At 40.8% G+C, this 15437-nt stretch overlaps 2 protein-coding genes across 3 annotated transcripts in view; one reads left to right on the top strand and one right to left on the bottom strand.

Annotated features, from left to right (window-relative positions):
- TECRL (trans-2,3-enoyl-CoA reductase like) overlaps positions 1-15437 on the top strand; it is a 50430-nt gene that overhangs the window by 10345 nt on the left and 24648 nt on the right. For both annotated transcript variants that reach the window (XM_015861575.3, XM_015861573.3), the window contains exon 2: positions 3009-3060. In XM_015861575.3, coding sequence (XP_015717061.1) covers positions 3009-3060 — 52 coding nt within the window. The remainder of the gene's footprint in view (positions 1-3008; positions 3061-15437) is intronic.
- Positions 1-15437, bottom strand: part of IGFBP7 (insulin like growth factor binding protein 7) — a 79999-nt gene that overhangs the window by 50030 nt on the left and 14532 nt on the right. The window lies entirely within an intron of this gene.

Genomic DNA, 15437 nt, shown 5'->3' with positions numbered 1-15437 from the left:
CTGCAATCCTGGAACATGATGGCCTGCTGTAAAGGAGGTGACTCAGCAGTGCTGGCATGCCAGAGAGGGAAAAAGCAGTCAGTGCTGAACAAATGACCACTTTCATGCTTATTTTATTCAAATTCCTATTGATATCCTTCTAACCTGTAACCACTGAATTAATTCCTCAGTATAAGGACTGTGTGATGTAATTACATACAGATAACCATATTACTTATATATATATTTTTACTTACAAATGCAAAAGAGGTATGAAATGGAAAACTATCAGATTAGCCCGCACTTACAAAAGGTAGTTTCAGATTCTCATAATATCTTCCAATTACGGCTTTTCCTTGAATCATAGCCCAAGTTACTAACGCTGTATTTTAAATCTTAAAAGAAATGTAATGCTTTGTGCGCTGCTGCATAAATGAAGGACAGAAGTGGAATGGATGATCCAGAAGATCCTTTCATTCTTTAATTCCCGAAAAGTTAAAAGTTGCTTTGAACAGCTGTACTGGAATATTTTTGCTATGAAGAAAAACAGGATCTGAGCTTTTTAAATCATAATTTTCTGAAAAATGTAATGAACGCCATCCATACCTGTCAAATCTGCAATTTTTATATATATGTATTTATTTTTTGTGAAGAAAAAGTAGTTTTGAGCCTTAATTACAATGACAACTTGTTAGAAAGTCACCTATATTTGAAACCTAGAATATACAAGTTGGGAAGTTGGAGAAAACTGCTTGACCATGAGATGCAGAAGATAAATGTGCCAACCAAGGTGCTTTGACAATGAAATTCATCTTTCAAATGAAACTGATCTTTTAAATAAACCAAGGGTGGTCTTTCTGTTTTCCCTTTGCATATCTGAAAAGTGCTGAATTAGAGGAAAAGAAAGGTTATAGTCCCTTCATAAATTATTTACAAGAATAAAAGAAGAATAGGACTAATAATTACAGTGAAATGTTTCAGGGTTTTTACTCATCTAGCACAATGGGTAATAAGAGGAGATGATGTTCCAGTCCTTACAATCCTTTAGCTTGTATTGATGTAGGATGAAAAGAACAAAAGATAATTAATGGTTTATAAAGAGAGCACTCTTAGTAGTAAGCTGATGTCTCAGTATCCATCTTCACACCGATCAATATCAGAATCTATAGCCTCACTGGTTGTTTTATGACGCCTTTAAGAAAAAGGACACAGAATTATCCAGACCATAAAAAAATGTATTTCATCCTTTTGTGGCTATAGCCTCATTATTCTGCCTGGGAAAGGACACTGTGATTCCTCAGTGTCGCAGCTCATTCTCAATAGGAGGCATTTGTGTTATTTTTCAACTTGTTGTCTATGCAGTTTGCCTCAAGAGAAGAGAATGGCCCATCTCCAAGCCAGCTGGTCCACAAAACAAATGTCTTCCTGCCCTCTTGGCTGAGAACACGTGCTCCAGGCCTTCCCTGGGCACATGCAGACCACACAGCATGGTGCCACACAGAGCTGCCAGACCACGAGTAGCTAACCAATCAACTACCCAGCCTGAGCTGGCATGATTAAAAGCAGCTCTAGCCTCAAGCAGCTTGGACATACTCACGCCCAGCAGTGCCCTTGCTAATGAGCTCTACATCACTCATAAATGTTGCAAGGGAGCACAGTCCAGCTATGCGGTTCAAACACCAAACCTGGTTGCGAGCGTGTCACGGCTGGAAACTCAAACACCTCACTCATAAGAAGGAAGCAGGAATATATTGGTAGCATATAGTGATTTAGCAAAGCTTAATCTTAAAGAAGATGGAGGCTTAGCAAAGTTTGAGGTTGTGGGGTACACTTGATTATTTACTGCATAGAGGATAGTGTTAAACACACTCATCAAGGAGACTCTCTCACTTCAGTTCAGGGTTCAGAGCGGACCCTGTTGCTTTCTAAACTCCTTGTACCACAGAAGCATCGAATCCAGGTGCGGCTGGATCCACTCCTAGAGTTGGTCAATGGTTTATGTGTCAATGGTTTATGTCTGAGAGTTTATATATGCACAATCAATCTAAGATATAATTTTAGTAAAGCTTAAAACTGTTCATCACTTAGCAAGGATCTCTATCAGCAAGGTATCTTGTTATCAAGGTGTAAAGGATCTCTGTGCAGGTGTAACCATGAGGGGCATCCCTGCGCAAAGGGAGATTAAGAGGCTCTTGGTCTGCTCTATGCTATGAGTGTAACCATGAGCTGTAACCATGAGGTTACTATAGACAAAGTGGGTCCCCACAGTTAAGATACACTCTCATTTACTTAGTCTCTGAGCTTAATTCTTCAACACAGAATAATAAATCAGTGTCAACTGGAAAGGGATGGTCTTGTTAAGAACAGGCCCTTGCCACTGCCACCTCAATCTCAAGCTTAGTGTATTTCTTTCTGAAGTGTTCCATTCCTTTTGCTTGTAAATTCAGGCTACTTACTTCTAAGACTTTCAGTCTAGTAAATTCTTAGTGTGTTTCTCAGACACTTTGTACAAAAAGTGTGTTAAGAAATCAATAAACATAATAAAATAGAGCCTAAATGGCCTCCAGTCTGCCACCTAACACTGTGACACCTGAATTGCTTCACTGCACACAAAAGACAGCTTGCAGAAAGAAACTGATTTCAAGCAGAAAGGACAAAGATTCCCAGCTTTACTACTGGCTCCAGAAAAAAAACCTCTTCCTGTCTCTAAGAGCCAGGTCCTAACACACTTAAACTTAAAGCTAACCCTTGAAGATGCCCCCTTGGTTTGATCTGAGGGGCAGTTGCTGCCTCAGCAGGGCCAGCAGCTTTCCCTCTTGCCCTTGGGATTTTACCTTTCAGCTGTCCATGCATAAGTGGCTTGGGTAAGATGTAAATGAAATGTGAGATGGGAATTTAATGATTTGCTTTATTATTGCCTAAAGAACTTACAGACAAATTGAATTCTCTCTACATTTATGGGGGGAAGGCATCTTAGATTGAAAAAGGTGGAAAAATTAACCTGCTTGCATTCTGTTTTCTTTTTTTAGATACCTCCATCATCTACCCTCCTAGATGTGAAACACAAATTTCACAAAGCCTGTAAGTACTGTGGCTAGCAGGCTGGAGGCATGGTTAGAGGCCTTTCAGCTTGCAGAAGCAGTCAGATTTATTTTTCATGAACTCTCACACAAAAGCTGAGGCTGGCTTGACAGCTCCAGTGCTAAATTAGAGCAGCATTTGGAGAAAGGTTCTACTGTAACTACCACAGACATGAGAGGCTGGAAGGAGAGGACTGCATTATTTAACACCGCTGGCTCAAGAGGGGCAATATTTTTCTATCCCATTTCTAACATTACAGTGCCAATTCAAGATCTCAGCTGCATTTGCTCTCCCAGGGTTATATTAGATAAGCTTCGATAACATTAGACTGCTTCAAGCTGGTTGTAAATAGACCATGTGGACCAAACAGCTACTGTAGCAGGGAACTCAAACACAGAGTGACTGAATGACTTTTCTGGGATCATGGAGGCAAGGTGGCAAAGTTCTGAATTAACTCAATGCAGTCCAGTTCCTTAATGGTCTGAGCAAACTCACGTTTTTCTAGCCTCACTTTTTCACTTTTTGTGTCCATGGGTAAGGAAGAAAACAGCTCAGGAATGCATAATTTTTGGCACATACAGACTGCAGATATGGACCTTGCTCATAAGATGAAATGAGCAATCACATTGGAAGATCCCCCTTGTCTTGCTGCTGGGGAACAGAACAGTTTTTCTGGATCCTTTCTTTCTGCCACCTCCTAGTCATACACATCCAGCTCTCACTAGAGGCAGCAGGAGGAAAAGTGAGAGGAACAGCAAAGCGAGCAGCTGGGTGCCAAAGTTTGATGGCATTTCCCTTTATCCTTTATGAATTGCTGGGTTAGTAGTTTAGTGAGAGAGGCTAAATATACCTGAAAGCTACTAGATGTAAACATATGTATGGTGGGCCTTGAATTCTGGATACTGTGTGTGTGTTTGTAGAGAGCTCAATTTTGATGCCTTGCTTCTAGAATGGGAGCACATTTCTCCTTCTCTGTCTGTGGAAAGCAGAGTGCTCCTTGTGATGAGGACTCATAGCCTAGAATGCCACTCATGTGGGATAAACAGGTCTGTATAGGGCTGTTAACTTGAACTGGACTATTAAGTTGATTAGAAAAAGATGCAAAAGAATTGAGGGTAGCAAATAAAGGCCAAACAAACATAGGCTAGAAATGGAGCACCAAAGGAGTGCATAAGATTTAATGTTTCAATAAAAATATGTCCTCCCATCGCTTTGTGAAATGGTGTGCTTTTCTGCTTATACTCTTTTAAATCAATTGAAACTGGGTTTATATTGATTCAGCTTAAATCAGTTGATCACTGGCACAGAGACTTATCCCAATTTAACTATAATGAAGTTTTTAATGGATTTGGGGTAAAACGGCACAAGTTTGCATATAAGCCATCTTAATGGCACCTGTTTTCATATATAGAGGTACCTTACTTCTCAAATGCTTCCAGTGATGTAAGTGGAGCTGTGTATAAGGAAGACAAGAAACAGTGCAACAAAGCATAATACAAACCATGAACTGAATCTCTGACAGCATGGCCCTTTACAGCACATAGAAGGGCTGGCTTTTTCAGTCCTCAGTTTCTTAGTTCAATTCCCACTGTTCTAGTGAGTACACTGTGTCACAGTGTCCTGTGTCATTTCTTCCCATTCCAGCTCATTGCTTTGATCTCTCTTTCCCAGCTCAGCCTGGGTATTATTGTTTCATGAGGTTACCCCCTTCTCCTTTTCCACTGGCAAAGAACAAACCTTTCCTTTTTTCTCTTTGTGTAGTTTGGGGGATGACAGCTTTCAGAATACAGTTCTTTTAGGCAAAAGCCACGAAGCGGCTGCAGCTGATCTGCGGATGCCTTTGGTTAGTGTCTATTTGTACTAGCTCATGCATTCATTTCTGTCATTTCATGTGTGCCCGACTCACATCTTCCCTATAATCTTTGCTAAAACACTCCTATGCGGACACCCTTACAGTCTCCCTGTCCTTGTATATTATCCTTTGATCACCCATGCAATTAAGCTTTCTCCTCAGCTGGTGTCTTGTCAGCCTTTCAGTGAGTGAGAGGAACCCCTGTGCAGCGATTTCACAAGCACCATCTCTGTCACAGATCAGGTTTTGCTGCCTGATTGAAGTACAGAGGAAAAAGACTGAATTACGAATTGCAGCAGGGGACTGTTAATCATTAAATAAAAGAAACGGAATGCAAGTGACACATAACATGTTACTGCTCAGTAGTTTCTAAGTCAGTCAAACATTACTTTGGATCTGTATTTATATGAAAAAATACAGACTCAGAAATCCAGGAACTAATACGGAATTATTCCTCAGGTCTCATGTTAGCAAAACTCTCTCTACAGGAACAACCTCAGCCAAAGTTAACACTATTTTCTGTGGCGCTGAGTTCAACAGGGCAATCCCAGTCGTATCTCTGGAGATTCAGGGATCTATAAGCATTTAGTGGAGGTAACTATCTAAGACAAATGGCCTTTTCTGTGGGAATTCAAAGGCTTTCTCCAGACTGAAGAGCACAGGTTTGGATTTTGGATCAGCCCCTGGGCATCGTAGCCACCGTGGCAGAGATGCACAGCACCATGGTCAGCACTGAACTGCAGTTCCTTTCTGGCCATTGCCTTCTGTAGCAGGTGGTAGATCCAGGCTGCCTTGCTTGTAGACTAAACTTTGCAAGCTTTTGTCCTTAGCAATAAATCTTCATCTTTAATTTATTCTTGTCTTTTCAAAACGTATTGGACCAGCAGAAGAGGTTATCTTACAGATAGAAAATGAAGAACTGTAGAAATAATAACACTAATCCAAGTATCACATAACTAAAATAAAATACATCTAGAACTATTAGTATAAGTATAATCACAAGGCTGTGATTTCAAGGAGTTCAGTATTTTCAAGGTTACTGCACAGGAGTTCCTGGAAAAGTTCTTGAAAGTGGAGGAAGAGCAGAAAGGAGGGGGGAAATAAGATCTTTGCAACACCATCACAAAATCTTGGACGCACAGGGAGGTAGCACAACTGTAACTACTCTTTGAAGTCAGAAGAGCAAGCTTAGGGAGATCAGAAACTGCCCTCCAGGCAGAAGCAGCAGGCAAATAAGGAAGGGCAGATGGGAGGAAACCTGGCGATGCACAGAAGGAAAAAGCAAAGCAGAAGCAAGAACTGAAAACAACACGTGCAGAATATCCCATCCTGCAGAGGGATTGGAAGTACTCAAGAAATAAGGAACACTGTAAACTGCGAGCTGTCTCAATAAGATGCTAACTTCTAATCACTGAGATCCGAATCTGCAGGTATCCCTTTCTAAGCTAGCAAATGTTACATAAAGCATGTTAAATAAGCAGCGTTGGTGAAAGTAAATCATTATGGAAGAAACTGTCAGTAGGTGGCACTCAAGAATAAACAGCATAATTTCTGGACGTTATGAAACTTTAGTGGTCTGCTGTACAGTCCTGTGACTGCTTCTTAAGATCCTGAAAGCTATACCCCCTGGAAAACCACTGAGATATCTTTTGTTGCTTTCCTCTGGAGAGGGGACAAGGAGAGAAGCAATGCAATTCCTGCTTCATGCTGGGAGCCTACCTCTCCTTCAGTATCCTCCATGCGAGCTGCTTGGCAATATGTTAAGATGCATTCATCTGACAGATTTCAGCTGCTGTTCTCATCCTGCATATTCCATAGAATCACAGACTCATATAATGAGTTGGAAAGTACCTGTAAGGATCACTAAGCCCAACATTTGTCTTCTCACAGGACCACCCCAAAATCAGACTGTTTAACTATGAACATTGTCCAGATGTTTCTTGAACTATGTACTTTATATTTTCTGTATTTTTAATGGTATCTGAGAACTGGTAGCATGATTCTAAGTGAAAGGGTGTAAGGAAAAATTCTCCGGTTTGCAAGCCCTATGCTAAAATGCAAGAGCTGGATGCAGTACTGCTGTTGTAAAGGATGGCTGTTCTTTCTGTATCATGTAATTTCCTTCTAGAGAATGTCCGCAGTGTTAAACTGCAAGGCTCAAAGAGGTTGGGAAGGATGCTGTGGGGATTAGTCATTAAGAGCGGTATCAGTAAGAACGGTAACTGCTAAGCCACTGCATTGCCTACAGGCTCTGTACAATCAGGACTGCCTGATAACAGTCTTGCTGAGAACCTGCAGTTCCTCTGATTTCTCCACACTGTTACAGCTGGATTCTCAGGTTGAAGCAAGTAATGAAATCTGTCAATTTTAATGCCTGGAGAGACTCATGTGCCATATGAATACACCTGCTGGGGACTTGGAGAAGCTGAATTATGCTATTTATGGCTCTCCCAATCTGACTTCCTAGTCCTGGCCTGTCAGTCAACCCTGCACCCTTCATGTGTCTCACCAACTGAAGAGACCCAAATAAATTATATCTAGGACACAGCACCCTCCAGAGGGATCCTTCTCCTGATCTATACTAGAACATCAGGCTTTGAAAAAGACAGTGTTCTGGAAACAGAGCAATGATCTTGTACTGTCCTGAGCTGCCTTGAGCCAGCAGCACTCTCTTTGCAGGAAGGCAGCTGCAAAATAGAGTTTCAAACAAATCTCAAAGTCCTTCCTCCCTGTTTTTATCCTACACAGTTCATACTACCTCAGAGACGCAGTTCGAATCCATAGATAAATGAATTTTCAATATCCTTCTGTGCAGGCTGTTTTACAGCAGAGCTCATGGGCCCAGCATTGCATCCCCAGCGCAGATTCACAGGACACACAGGGCTGGCAGTCACATCCACTGATTGTTTTCAATATCTTTTCTTCTCTCTGCATTCATAGCTCAACTAGAAATTAACACTGAAGGTGAAATGCTAGGGATGGGAAGTTATTGCAAATGGGCAGCATGAAGTACAGTGATTTCATCTGGGTAAATTACTCATTCATCTGCATTGAACTCCAAAATGAAAATGACTAGATTAGGAGGAGGAAACACGATGAGATTTATTTCATTTTATAATTGATTTGTCTCTTGTCTTAGCCACACAGCAGATACTAATGGGAGACTAGATTACACTGAATTTAAGTATCCCTCAAATGACATAATTCTAAGATCTTTTTACTTCTCTGTGCCTGTTGACACCACTCACTTGACTAGAAACTCCTTGAATTTATTGCTACTGGTACGGTGAGCTCCATACATATTTAAACCCTTTACTTCTTCTTTTGCAAAGCTAAGCACAAAGTGAGCAACAGATCTTTCCATGGAAAATCAAGCAATCCCTGCCATCTTCCTCCCCAGCTCCCAGTCCAATCTGATCCATGAGTAAATTGCATCCTGTCTCTGTAGAGAACAGAAGCCTGAATTCTTGCCTTGGCATGCTGATGTAGCCAGGAGAACAGCCTGACCAGTCAGCTTCAGTTCTTATCTCCCCAGCAAGAAGTTTTGGGAGGATGACCTCTGAATCAGCTTATTCGTGGCACATCATCTGTGCAGATTTCTCCATATAAAATGCAACAGTCCATCTGTTGGCATAGACTTGTGTGGCTTTAATTTATGGTTTATCTGTCAAGGCAATTGCATCTGTAAGAGCTGGGAATATTTTCACTTCTTTTCTTATAGCTAGCCAGGAAATGAGCGTGGCATCACTGACATAACATAGTTAAAAGAAAGCAGACGCCAAACTAAGTTAACTTAGTGATTTTCATCTTCAAAGCGACAAAAAATTTAGAGCTTCTACTTACACCTCAAATTGCAATCTCCCCACGCAATAGCATGGGAGTCACACTATTGACTTGGATGAATTTTGTGCTAGATGCTTTCTTCCTTTCAATCAAATGCAATTACAAAACAACAACAAAAACCCACACAACAATTTTGTCCTGTTTTCCAAAGGGAAAGACAGAGAATAATTCAGCTGCAGTCATAATGCTGTAGTTACCTGGTAGCCTTCCAGAAGAGACTGAAAACCAGACCATGCAGCCGCAGTGCTTGAACCTTATTACTTACATAGGAGGAGATATTAAATCAGTCTGAGAAGTAAGTGATCAGACATCCCCTGAATTTTGTTTTCTGAAATATAACTGTGCTTATAAAGAATAATTTCACTTTGTTTTGTATTAGGAAACCAGTACAGTTACTAATACTACGGTTGAGATTTAGCTTATGCAGTTGATGCCATAGCAATGCACTTAACCACACAGGACGACCTCAAGCAGCACTTCTAGGGTCAGATATTTCAAGCATTTTGGTCTTTAAAGATAACAATAAATGTCAGAGGGATGACTGGGGTGTTCAAAGTTTCCTAATTTGCTCTGAAATGAATTTATTATTTGGGACACAGATCATCGATGCTTAGTTTGAAACCAATGCGAGTCATGTTATTGACCTGGGTGAATTTTGTGCTAGACACTTTCTTCCTTTCAAGCTTCATTTTCTCATCTATAAAATAAGAACAATTAACCTGCCTTTCATCTACCTTGCACTCTTTTGTCTGTTTTGGCTGTGATCCCTAAGAACTGTTTGGGACAATTAATGATTTAAATATATGCCTAATGACCTATTGAACTGGAAGCAGCAAGGTGTCTATAACACAAAAGCTGGGCTATTCATTAATTGCTTGTGAAATAAGCTGATCCTTTGGGGGGGGAGGGGGGGAGGAGGAGTGGTATTTCAAACCAATAATAAAAAAGTGCAAAGATCATCTCAAAACCTTTAATAGAAACTCAGATTTTTTTTTCCTCTTTTTGGCAGATGCTTCATCTGAAGCTATGCTACTGCATTTCATTAGTGGGATTACAGATATCATTTCAGATGAATAACACAACAAAAGAAAAGGCAATGAATCTATAGAGATGTAGCTTGAAGCAGAACTGGTCCTCTCTGCTCTCTGGGATATTGTTTCCAGCTGAGATTTACAGGGCTCTAACAATGCATCACAAATGACATCCTATGTAAACAACTGGAGAACAAATGTGAGATGCTATTTAAATGCCTCATTAAGAAAAGGAAATTTCATAGCTAGATTCTTCGCTTTCCTTTTCTTTGCAGGAGATGCAATTGACAGATCTAGATGAGAAACAACTAAAATTGTTTATCAGAATTGCCTGCTATTACTTACAACGTGTCTTACTACAGTGCCTATGGCTCAACTGAGAAAAAGACAGTACAAGGCCCTAAAGAGAAGCAATCCAGGCCCTAGAGAATGTGCAATGTGCAGCTAAAATGAAGGACTATAGCCTACTGAACTGTAAATTGAAGATGCCAAAGTTGTTGTTGTTTTTGAAGAGCTCGTACCTTGATTCAAATTCTGGTATTATGATTTTATCTGAGCAACAGGCTTCCAAATTCAACCTGCTGCTCACCGCCACATTCATGTGGGTTAAACATTCATTGAAGGAACTCAAGATGAGCTCACCCCCAGTGGTTCTTTATGACTGTGAAAAGAATCTCATGGCCATTAATGAGATGCCTGCTGCTGATGGCAGGGTCTAGATCACTTCAGGGCTTTAAATGTGCTCTGTGTCTACATCAAGTGGTGTTTTTTTGTTGGTTTGTTTGTGCCGAGACTTCTTACAGAAGTGAGCAAACATGCTGAGATAACAGAAGAGGAAGGAAATGTCTCATACTAGAATGAGAGGAACCTCGCATGAGCAGGACAAGAGTTCAGGACCCTGTCTGCACCTCAGACGTGGCACATGTCACCCTGTAACAGTGATGTGTTAGCATTTGGTTTGCTCTCTTATGTTCATACCCTGCTTATTTATTTTCCTATTTGAGCATAAGGAGAATGTCTAAGGACAATCAAAATAAGAAATCTTTCAAATAAAACTTGATATTTACCATTATTTCAAGTTAATGAATGCAATTCATCAAAGACAAGAAGCTGAACAAATGATTTACAACGAAAGTAATATTGTAGTGGGGAGTTCTGCCTCTTTCTAAATTGTCCCCAAACCGCAATGATCCTGAATACATTTGCTGCTGGAAATAATTCACCATTGAAATAATCAATGTGCAAGTTATTCTGGGTTTGCAGCTCATTTACTCACTGTGCTCATGTAAAATGCAGACTGGCCTCTCTCTGCGTGACTCCCACGGTTACAGTGTTAGTTAGGTGCCTGCTTCTAACTGCTCTTTGTACACCTACCCATTTCCTGCTCTTGCATTTAGTTATCTCCAGTATGCAGAGGGGGGAAGAGCAGTTTTCCAAGCCTCGTTAACTGTGCTTCTGAGGCACAGAAGCCTCCACTTAACCTAATTTAAGTGGTGGGATGGGAGAATTAAACCAGCTGAAATAAACTTCTCCTAGGGAGTGCATGGGGGGCATCACAGAGCTGCTGACTCATCTTTCTGATCCATTGCTGAAGCAGGGCAGCTCTGTGCTGCTTCTTCCTCGTGGCTTGTGGAGAAGCTACAACTTAGTCCTCTTATTAGTGGGGATTCATTTTCAGCATGGTGAATCTGGGAATGAATTTACAAGAATTTAATTTGCGCTGAGGAAGAAATCATGGCAGCTCAAATGTGTTCACTTGATTGTTGATGGCATTGGTGCAGCCATTAGATGAAAAATAAAATGCGGCTATTAAGGTTAGTGAGGGAATGCATGCTAATTAGATTAGAGGCTGGGGAGAGAGCTGTACAGTCACATACTGAAAGAAAATGATAATTCATTAGCATATTTTATTAGTTAATTGGCTAAGAACTGCTCTTAAAGAAGCACAGCTAGGGCTTGGGGTAGGACTCTCCTCTACCCATTACATCTGAGGTAGAGGCACAGATTAGTTTTTGAGCTATCTTTGCTGCACAAGATGAGCTTGTTGGACCCCCAGGTACTTCCTAAAGTGAGCAGATTGAGGTGATTTAGGCCTAAACCACCAAATATCAAGCTGTGTTTTTGGAAATCATACCTTGTTATACAAGCAGGCAAGACAAAGAAAGACCATTACCTTCTAGTCCCTGAAACATATAATTTGTCAATTGCATGTCCCTTAATGTGCAAGTTCTCATGTTTGGGTCATTTGTTGCACAACAGTTAATCTGACAAAACTGTGTTTTTTATAAAATCACAGAATCATTAAGGCTGGCAAAGACCGCTAAGATTATCCAGTTCAACCCCATCCCATTCCCACCATGCCCACTAACCACATGCCTCTATGAAACGTCTCCATTGTTCTTGAACACCTCCAGGGATGGTGATACCAATACCTCCATGGGCAGCCTCTACCAGTGCATCACCACTTTTACTGAGAGGAAATTTTTCTTAATACCCTTCATGAGCCTCCCCTGGCACAGCTTAAGGCCATTCCCTCTCATCCTATCACTGTCTACAGGACAGAGGCTGACCCCACCTTGCCACAACCTCCTTTCAGGCAGTTGTAGTGATCCGAAAGGTCTCCCCTCAGCCTTTTCTTCTTCAGACTGAACAACCTCAGCTGCCTTTCATAAGACTTATTATAAGAAGATTTAAGAAGTCTTTAGGAAGATATAAGACTTTACTTAGGATGCGCTGCTGGAGCACCATGCTTCTGGCATCTCCTCACTTCCTTGCAGGAATTAGGGGTATTCCCTTATCTGTTTTCTTGTTTCTCTGTATTCTGCTCTGTGGTTGTGTGGTTGTTACTAATGAAACAAAAGACGAGCCTCACTCCCTTTCCTTGCCCATGCACATTAATTTAAATGCAATCCCACACACAAAGATCAAAATTAATTATAACATCTGTAGAAGGCTACAGGGAAAATTGAAATGCACAAGGCAAGTTTTTCTTTTCTTTTTTTCTTAATTATTCGAATATGCATATAAATATTGTCTGTATTCTTGCTTGCTTTTAGTTTCTGATGCTTTTTCCTTGTCTAAATTTTCAGTTAGTTTCAGTGTCAAGCTGTTTGAGATGGAAAATTGAAAGCTTAATCCGCTAGTGACAGAAATCGACCTCTAAATGACAAATAATATTCTGTATGCTACTAACAGCAATTGATCTTCATTACTACAAACTATGCTGACTCTTAAGAAATTTGTCTGTTATTACCCAATCGGAATATAGCTAAAGTCTGAGGACCTTTTTTAGGAAAAAGAAATGCACAGGAGTGGCTTACTGTTGGTAGAGCCAAGATCTGCTGGCATTAGTTTGGCCTGCCCATGGCTTGCTCTCCCAGTGCAAGCAGTGTGTTCACAGCTAGGGGCACTGATGTGTCATAAAAAATAGAAGAAATAAATGATCAAACCACACCTTTTCCAAATGTCACGTTCTTAAGAAAGTGGTTATTTGTGTTGCCATAGCAGCTAGCAGTCAAGGTGCCTTTGGAAAACACCTGGCCAAAAATCTTAACTGGAAAGCTTGCAAATGAAACAGATCATAGAATCATAGAATTGCTCAGGTTGGAAAAGACCTTAAAGATCATCAAGTCCAACCGCAACCTAACCATACTACCCTAACCCTAACAACCCTCTGCTAAATCATGTCCCTAAGCACCACAGAAGAAATGGAAGCTGAAAAAGGGATTTATCCCTGGGCTCAGAGCCATTAAAACCAACACCCATTTCATTCCCCTGCTGAGATTTAACTGAATTGGACGTGCTGGGCCTGCTCTTTCTGCAGACTTCCCATAGAAACACAGATCTTGCTCAAGATCTCGCTCCCTCTCAGAACATTCTGATGCAGCACATCAAAGGTGCAGCTACAATGAAAAACAAAGCCTTGTCAAAGACCCTGGATCCAGTAGGCACCTTTGGAGGGCCAGCCCCATGCTGTCAAGACCTAGCAAGGGGTGGAAGCAGCATCTGGTTTTTCACCTGGCCCCACTAGCTCAGTTTTGCACCAGTACAGTACTCAGCAGTTGTCATTCATTACAGTGAAAGTAAGCACAGTAATACCTTCAGATACTTTCTTTCTGGGTCTTGTGGCCCAGTTCATGTGCCTTGCTTACTGCCTTCAAGCTCAAGAATCACTCACATGCAATGCTCGCACAACAAATCCCACAGCCTTTTCTTCCAAACCAAAGCAGAATACAACAGCTTCAAGTCATTTCAGCATCCAGCATCCTGCTGTCAGCTCTGCGAAGCAAGGGCAGGCAAACCTCAGTGCAGCAAGGCTGTGACTGTCAGCATGTTGATAGCTTTCTGTTCCTGAGAGTGCTCAAACACAGCTGCTCCAGCCCAGACAAAGAACATTTGTGCTGCTTAAGGTCACAGACACAGAATGACTATATTTGTTCAGCATTTACTTTTCAAAGAAAGACCTCAGGAAGTTAGTTTTCAGATAAACTGTGTGTCACTATATCTGCCTTCATATACTACATACAAAAACACTTTCTCCTCCACAGCAGTATGTATTTCTTAGTAACCTCTTATTCCTGCAAGACGTATCAAAATGACATGGATAAGGTGATGAGCACATTTCAGGCATGCTCAGTTCATACAGGCAAGGTTACATTCCCCAGCTAATGCCTGGCCTTTGGTGACCATGTAGGGCTATTGGTGCTGCAGTGTTCCCCAGAATTTCCTGTACTTCTGCAAATTTAAGCAACACGCTGCTGCTGATTGATTACAGTAATTTTGTTGTTCACATCATCCTATTCATATCACAGCAGGTATTGCTTGTAATTATTAACCCTATTTGTTATAAGAGATGCATGGGTAGCAAAAAACAATGAAGAAGCAAACAATTTAACAGATAATAAAATTAGCTGTTCACGGAAAGTCACTTTGCTAATTATCTCTAAACTATGTCCATCAGCTCCTATTAGCATTTCTTAGGCTCCTCATTCCCCAGAGGAACAGCTTTTGCAGGGCTGAGTCCAAAAGAACGCACTTAATTTCCCAGCAGGAGAGATCCTCCTGTATTTCTGTCAGCCTTTGCTGTTACACAGGTCCACACAACTTCGTAAATACTCTGTGATAAATAGGCATTTGATCATGTAATTAACTACAGAACAGGTACTGAACTGAGGCACTGGCAACTGGGTGCGAGATGAAAGCTGTCATTTTAGTAAGTGTTCAGATGGTTGTTCTATAGCACATCTCCTTTTTATCTCCATTATTAGTAGGTGGTTACATTCATTGGATTCGCTCAAACTAACGGTGGCCGTTTGCTTTTACATATCCTTCCTTCAGCTGGCTTAGGTTTAAGTTTCGGATTTAAATACTGGCAGGTACAACAAAGAACTTGTCTCAAATCAAACAGTTTTCTTCACATTCCTTTTTAAAAACAGAACACAAAGAACCAACTCAGTGCTGACTTTCTTTACCTCACCATCACTTTCCAAGAAAATATCATCATCTGCTCTTGTGTTGGAAAAATCAAAATGTTTTAAGGTAACAGCACCAAAAGTTTTTTACTTTTTCAGAACAAATATTTGGCTTTTTCTGTTTAGGACTAAAACATCCTAAATTGGTTTTACAGCTTTCATCCAAGCGTGAAATGCTGA

Source organism: Coturnix japonica, chromosome 4, assembly GCF_054131305.1.
Source record: "Coturnix japonica strain WE chromosome 4, WE-NBRP24, whole genome shotgun sequence".
NCBI lineage: Eukaryota > Metazoa > Chordata > Aves > Galliformes > Phasianidae > Coturnix > Coturnix japonica.
The sequence above is the reverse complement of the archived record's forward strand: the minus strand, read 5'-3'. Positions and strand labels throughout refer to the sequence as shown.